Consider the following 7,768-nt stretch of genomic DNA (forward strand, 5'->3'; position numbering starts at 1 on the left):
TTTTTCTATATATTTTTAGCTGTCCAATTAATTTTTTTCTATTTTTGGTAGAGACGGGGTCTCGCTCTTGCTCAGGCTGGTTTCGAGCTCAAACAATCCGCCCGCCTCGGCCTCCCAGAGAGCTAGGATTACAGGCGTGAGCCACCGCGCCTGGCCTGGTGGGTGCTTTTGTTCTTAGGACTCAAATCTTCCTTCAGTCCAGAGAAGTTTTCCTCCATGAGTCCTGTGAGTATTACTTCTCTGATCTGTCCTTGAATTCTTTTTGTTTGTTTATTGAAAGAATTTGCCTTCCCACAGGAGAAAGGAAAAAAACCACAACTTTTTATCTGAGGAATGCGAGAGCCCCTTTAAATTATCAGGCGGCAGAGAAGCATTTAAAACGTGACAGCAGTCACATCTCATTTCCCCCTTGAGCTAAATAATTACCTCTTGAAGCCACTGGCTATGCAGGCTCCAGACTAACCGACTCCAAGTGGCCATTAAATGCCACACACTGGACCCCATAACTCACACGTTATAGTTCAACAGTGGACAGCAAGTCACTCGTCAATGCTGTCTCTGCAAACCAGTGAGAGTTCCTGCTGGACAACTTTGTATCGGCCCACTCCTTGTTCCCTTTTGCCTTGAAAAATCTGCTTGTAAGAAAGGCCGCGCTGAGCCCTCCCCAAGGCAACTTGGAGTGTGTCCCTGGCTGCCGTCCTCAACTTCAGCCCAAATAAACTCTCAATATTAATCTTGCCTCAGCTTCTTCCTTTAGGTCCACAAAACAGATCTCATCTTTGGGCTCATAGTATTAATTGCTTTCCCATTTTACTCTGCCAGGTTTCTGCCAGGTGGTTTCCCCTGAGCTGCTTCTCCTTGGAGTGTACTTGTTATTTAGTTTACGGTCACGTATCCTCAGCTGGGTGGCTCCTTGCGGGCAAAGAGCCCAACCTGAACTGCGCTGGCATTTCCCAGTCCCTGGCAGCCTGGCTTTCTAGCGGTGGGTTCTCAGTGAATACAAAGTGTCTGTCCCCACATGCTGCCATGATGAAGCCATTGGAATGTTCATGATGTTTCTTTGTGTCTTCCAGAGGCTTTCTGAATGAAGTTTTCCAGGAAGGAGGCCCAGATGGTTCTACTGCCCGCCTCATGAGAGGAGAGATCACATTTTCCCAGGTGAGGGGGTCACCGCACAGACCCCCTTGGGTAGGCATTCTCTGCCTGCATGCTCATCTTCTGTGCTGACCGGAAGCTCACTGAGCACAGGGCCACATCTTCTTCACCCACGTACCCCTGACAGCACGTGACTCGCAGGGCTGATCTGGAAGGCCTAGGGACGTAAGAAGAGGCATTTAAGACCGGTTTGCAGTTTTTGGGCCAAGCAGAGGGAAACTTCCGAGCCCTCAAAGTTGTACACCACGAAGCGACCACAGCCAGAGCAACTATTTTAGGGCAGGGCCACCGGGTCTGTTAATTCAATAACCATCTAATGGGTGGACAAGTTTTGAATCAGAGCTCCCACTTACAGACTGTTCGACCACAGCAAGTTACTTAACTTCTTTAAATCTCAGTTTTGCCATCTATAAAATGGGGTTGATAACACCACCTATTTCGTCGGTTGTTGTGAAGCATAGAAAGTGCCTAGCCCAGTGCCTGGCACATAGTGTGTGCTCAAAAAATAGTAATTATTATCGTTAGTATAACCTCAATTATTTTTAACAAAGTAACCAGGATCTAACCACTACTTGAATTCTCAACTAGGGCTTCTCTAAGAAGAAAGGCTATTGGGAATCTACTTATAAGTATACAGATAAAACATTCTATTATATATGTGTATTTTTTTTTAATTTTATGAATTACAGCCACCTATCGCTCTGTCAGAAAACTTGGGACCCACCATGATAGCAAACACCCACTGTTTCTGTGCAGGCGAATGTAGTATTAATGTGAGGAGTATTGCAGTCACTTTAAAGCACACATACACAAAGACACACACACAAACATCATGGCAAATTGTGAATGAAAACTGTGATGAAGCCAGGTGTGGTGGCTCACGCCTGTAATCCTAGCTCTCTGGGAGGCCGAGGCGGGAGGATTGCTTGAGCTCAGGAGTTTCGTGACCAGCTAGAACAAGAGTGAGATCCTGTCTCTAATAGAAAAAATTAGCCAGGCATGGTGGCATGAGCCTGCAGTCCCAGCTGCTCAGGAGGCTGAGGCAGGAGGATCGCTTGAGCCCAGGAGTTTGAGGTTGCTGTGAGCTAGGATGGACGCCACGGCACTCCAGCCTGGGACAACAGAGTGAGACTCTGTCTCAAAACAAATAAAAGAGATTCCAGAGAACTAGCTAGCCAGCCCCTTCCACCAGGTGAAGACAGTGAGAAGGCACCGTCTCTGAATCAGGAAGTGGGTTCTTAGCAGACACTGAATCTGCAGGTGCCTTGATCTTGGACTTCCCAGAGAGACAGCCTGGCCTGCCTGATGTGTGAGCCGAGGCTGAACTGTGAGAAATAAATTTCTGTTGTTTATGAGCTACCCAGCCTCTGGTGTTTTGTTATAGCAGCCCAAACAGACTAAGACAGGGTCTTAGGAATAGTGCAATCACAGCGTGTAAATACACCACAGTCCAGGCTGCTGTTAGTGGGCATTGGGGTAGTTTCCGGTTTGAGACTCTTAGGAATAGTGCCACTATGAACATTTTTGTCCATGTGTTTGGGGGAACATATGTCGACATTTCCAGTGGGATGTGTCCAGGAGAGGAATTGCTTGGTTACAGGGAATGCATGTGTTCGGATTTAGTAAACACTGCCAGAGCTTTTCTGAGTGGTCGTATCATTAATTCGCTTTGGCAGTGGGCGCCGCTCATGGAAGAAAACCGCAAGAAACACTGCGAGGCCTCTGGAATCCGCCTCCCCGAGGATTTCTCTCTGAGTCAAATCATTGGCAAGGTGATTTCAGCAAGAAAGATCAACCAGCCCATGCTCCAGGCAGCTGTCACTCTCAGAAAGAAGGGTAAGGGTCTGATATTGGCCATTCTCTGGCCCAACCACCCAGAATCCTCGGGAGGGTTAGCTCAGAATCCAACTAAGTGTGTTTTGAGATCATAGATCTTCTGGGCCTCGATGGAAGGCTGTTCTTAAAACATGGCCCCAAAGCAAGCTTTATCAAATGGCAAAACCCAGTACTGCTACCCATAGAATAGCTGGAAAAGTGATAGAATTTTATCTAATGAAGCGATTTGTACCAGTGACTATCTCGTGAGCAAAATTCTCTCCTTCCGTGGCACTAGTGATGTCCTGACCTTCTGTCATAGTAATTAAAAAACAAAGCCTTTTAAGCAGCTGTGATTTTTCCCAGCCCCTGGGTGTCGGAGTGGCTGAGCTATGAGCTGGCTGACATCGGTGACATCGGCTCAGATGATGTCACGTGGTTTAAGACACGAGATCACGTTCGCCCGTAGGCATTTATTCAGTGTCAGTGCCCTGACACTTCCTAGGCACACTGGCAACCATCCCACTCCCGTATAAGCAGGCCTACCTGGTGCGGCTAAGCCACTCCACGTCCAAAACCCTCCCTCATGTTACGTGGGAAGAGTTTCACCATCAACCCACCGAGTCTTGTTTCCAGCACCGCCTGGTTCTCGCCCTTGCTGGTTAGGCACATAAAGCCAGGGGATAATGCTATCTCTATTTATGCTTCTCCAGTTTGGGGATGACAGCCCAGTCCCTAATAGCCAAGGCAGATGTTTTGAAATGTAATTGAGCAGAGTTTGTGACAGCATAGGCGAGAAGGGCCACAGGACCTTCACTGTGAGTGTCGGGGCAGCTCATAACTTGTCCGAGCTTTGTTTGCTCATCTGTGAGTGTGGGATAGCGAGATCTGTCTGGTCCTCTGCACGGTGCTGAGCATCAAATGAGCCGACAATGTCCAAACAGCACTCTGCAAGGAGGAAGGGGTGGTAGTGTCCCCATCTGGGCTTCTGAGAGCCCTGAATGACCCCAGCTCACTCTCAGGTCTGTGTTGGGAGGTGCTTACGGGCAAAGATAATTTTTCCCTCTTGTCACTTGAAAGCTGGGCGAAAGGAGATTGACGTAAGAGAGCAGGACCCCGCTCAGTCCCATTACGGGGCCCCTGTGGGGGACCTGGGGCATCCCAACACAAAGTTCCAGTCCATTCACTGGTGACTTTTTGCGCAGGATTTACGACCTGCATCCTCACCAACAACTGGCTGGACGACCGAGCCGAGCGAGGCGGCCTGGCCCGAATGATGTGTGAGCTGAAGCCGAACTTTGACTTCCTGATAGAGTCGTGTCGGATCGGAATGGCCAAGCCTGACCCTCAGATCTACAAGTTTGCTCTGGACACCCTGAAGGCCAACCCCAGTGAGGTACGTAGATGCTTCCTTCCAGGAGAGAAGAATGTTCCAGAGATATTGCAACCAAAGAAAACCGAGGAGTGAGCAGGTGGGGTGCATCTGGGGAGCCTGGCAGCACAGTTCTAGGTCTGCTTCTGCCAGACCAGGACTTCTCCTAAAGGACTTTTATCCATCTGTCCGTCTAGAAAATTCCACCAGAGATGGGCATCTGTCCCCTTTGTGTGGCTCTTACAGGACTTTGGTCAAAACAGGCATCATCAAAAGCTGTTAGACCAGCTGCCTCGGTTTTCTTGCGAAGAAACAGGGAACCTGGGAGGCCTTCCCGAGGCCACAAGGCTAGTCAGGGTTCCCCAGCAAAGGGCGAGTGGGGGTCGGCCCCCGGTACTGCCGCAGTCTCCTACCAGGCACCTCATGCCCCTGAAGCCTGTCCTTATCCTAGCTCCAGAGATCACCTCCCCTAAAGTGCTGTTCTCATAGCGTCTCCCTGCTCTAATCTTCAAAAGGTGTTTGGACCAGGATTAAATTCCTTCCTCTCCTGTTTCTGACCCTCCCTGGCTGGCCCCGCCTCCCCCACGAGCTGATCAGAACAAATCCTAAACCCTGGGCTCTATCCTTGGGATGCCCACTGGATCCCATCCCTGATGCCCAGTTCCCCTCCTGGACTTTGATCCTGCCCTATTCCACGCCTGGAGTCGGCAGGTAGTGCTCCGAGTCTACACGGGTGGGTGTGTACACAGATGGAGCAGGCTCCCCGTTATGGCTTTTGGGCTGGGTGAGCTGCTTAGGATTCTAGGCCACCCTTGTCCAAGACAATAAATTCACCCATACTTTCTTCTGTAACTCCCAGGGTCTGTCTTTCTTTCTTTCTTTTGAAATGGAAATCTTTGATCCATTCAGAATCTATTTTGGGGCAAGATGTAATACAAGGATCCAATTTTTCTCCCAAACAGTTAACCAGTTATATCGATGCCGTTAAATAATCTTCCTCACTAACTGGACATCTTTGACACCTTCATTAGAAACAAATTCTCATTTGTATTTGAGTCTATTTCTAGACTCTCTTCTAGTTTATAGATACGTCTATTTCTTTTCTAATACCAAACTATTCTACCTTTTGTAGCTTCATAATCTGTTTTATTGTCTGTGCTCATTAGAGTTCTTTTCCAGACCTTTATTTTGTCTATTCAAACCCATTGATTTTCCCAGATGCATTTTTAGTGTCGTCTTGACAAGTGTTTATCCTCTCCTAATCTTGCAGTTTCAGAATTGGCTGAAACCAATAGGTATATGTGGGGGTGTACTTATCTGTGTTTTATGTGTACACTTATGTAATTAAATGTTTTCAGTTTCAAGAGTAAATGGTTACATAGAAAGAAAAAGAATTTTTCATCTCTTTATCATAAAATAACCCCTGTTTGCAATTTAATGTGTTTCTTTCTGGTGTTCTCCCCCTTGCTGTTTTGGGTTCAGGTTGTTTACTTAGATGACATCGGGGCTAATCTGAAGCCAGCCCGGGACTTGGGAATGGTCACCATCCTCGTCCGCGACACTGACACGGCCCTGAGAGAACTGGAGAAAGTAACTGGGACACAGGTAAGTTGACCTCTGAGTGGCTCAGGCTTCCTGCCACCCGGCTGTCATGTGCACACGCAGCGGAGAAAACCGTGAGTGGAGAAGCCAGGTCGGCGGCGCTCGTTGCTGTGTGCATGACCCCAGGTGCACTCTGCATGGGGTCTGTCACCTACCGGGCAGTCAGCACCATGTCCTTGAAGAACATCTTGTTTCTTTCTCTGCAATCAATGCACAGGGAAGCAGGTACTCTGAGAGCAAGAATTTGGACTAGTCTTGGTGCCAGAGTCAGGGGGACCAAGGCAGTGGTGGGACATTCAAAGACCCTGACCTTGCTTTTCAGAATAAATATTGAAAAATTTTTCTCTAAGGAGCATAGCCCCTGCCCGGGCTGCCTGAGCCTGCCACTGGCACTTGGTGCAAAGAGGGAAGCCTCTTTAGAGGAGGACGGGACACCCTCAATGACATCCTGAAGCTGATAGGGTTTCGCCTGCCCCCCGGGTCTCAGGCAGCTTGTACTTTTGGGGTGACCTGAGATCAACAACCTCACTGAGTCCACGGGCTCCTGCACAGCACAGGGGAGGGGGCAGCAGGCTAGGGTGCTCGGCCCAGCCAAGGCTGCACAGCCATTGCCTCAGCGGGACCCGTGTTGGTTTGCTTGGGCTGCCATGACAAAGTGCCACAGACACGTGGCTTCAACCACAGACGTTTATTTCCTCACAGTCCTGGAGGCCGCAAGTCCCAGATCAGTGGGGCCTCTCTCCTTGGCTTGTGAGTGTCCATCTTCTCCCTGTGTCCTCACGTGGCCTGTCCCCTGTACCTGCCTCTTTCCTAGTTTCCTCTTTTTCTAAGGACACCAGTCAGATTGGATTGGGGTGCGCCCTTGTCACCTCATTTTACCTTAATCATCTCTTTAAAGGCCCCATTTCCAAATACAGTGCCATTCTGAGTTTATCATTTACTTCCCCATTTTAGAGGTCAGATAACTGAGTCACTGAGGACAGCCAGTTCTTTCTCAGGTGACACCTCAGGACGAAAGATGACAAATCCGGCAGTAGGCTTCACAGCATGTCCGGCACCAGGGTTCAGGCAGAATGAAACAGCCACGTCCGTGTGCCCAGTATCTCGTTCCTTGTCAGTTTCACCTCGGGGAAACTGATTCCAATAAATGACAGAAGCAGAGGACAGAGTGCATGCACGTCCACAGCAGCTTTACTCACACAGCCGAAAGGTGCCCGTGGGCAGACAGGTGGATAAACCACGTGTGGTGGATCCACGCCGTAGGAGGTTACTCTGCAGGCAGAAGACTGTCACGGGCTGGAGCGTGTGCTCCCGGAATCTGCACACTGAAGCCCTACGCCCAGGCCCTCAGAATGTGACTGTATTTGAATAAAGGGCCTTGAAGGGGCCCATTAAGTTACAGCGAGTTAAGAGGGTGGGTCTGAGTGGTGTCCTTAGAAGAAGAGATTAGGACACAGACACACACAGAGGACGGCCACGTAAAGACGCAGGGAGACAGGCATCCACAACCAAGGGGAAGGCCTCAGGAGAACCAGCCCTGCCCACGCCTTGATCGTGGACGTCCGGCCTCCAGAACCGGGAGGAAATGGATGTTTGTGGGTGAAGCTGCGCAGTCCGTGGCATTTTGTCATGGCGGCCTGAGCAGACTCACACAAAGGCACAGGGAGTTTGATTTTGGCTGACTCCAAGGAGAAACGTTTCAGCAGAGGTGACCAAAGATGGAACGGCAGCTGAGGAACTGCTGCAGAGAAGAAGTGTACGCACTAAAGTCCGAACTCTCAGAGACTTAGAGTGAGTGATTTTGCCTCTTTTTTTTTTTTTTTT

At 49.3% G+C, this 7,768-nt stretch overlaps 1 protein-coding gene across 1 annotated transcript in view; it reads left to right on the forward strand.

Annotated features, from left to right (window-relative positions):
* The window catches only part of EPHX2 (epoxide hydrolase 2, cytoplasmic), a 44,562-nt gene that overhangs the window by 4,403 nt on the left and 32,391 nt on the right, over positions 1-7,768 (forward strand). The window contains 6 exon segments of the mRNA XM_012663046.1: positions 1,074-1,158; positions 2,832-2,991; positions 4,176-4,366; positions 5,825-5,963; positions 6,609-6,612; positions 7,276-7,304. Coding sequence (XP_012518500.1) covers positions 1,074-1,158; positions 2,832-2,991; positions 4,176-4,366; positions 5,825-5,963; positions 6,609-6,612; positions 7,276-7,304 — 608 coding nt within the window.

This window comes from Propithecus coquereli, unplaced genomic scaffold, assembly GCF_000956105.1.
Source record: "Propithecus coquereli isolate 6110/MARCELLA unplaced genomic scaffold, Pcoq_1.0 Scaffold79, whole genome shotgun sequence".
NCBI classification, from domain to species: domain Eukaryota; kingdom Metazoa; phylum Chordata; class Mammalia; order Primates; family Indriidae; genus Propithecus; species Propithecus coquereli.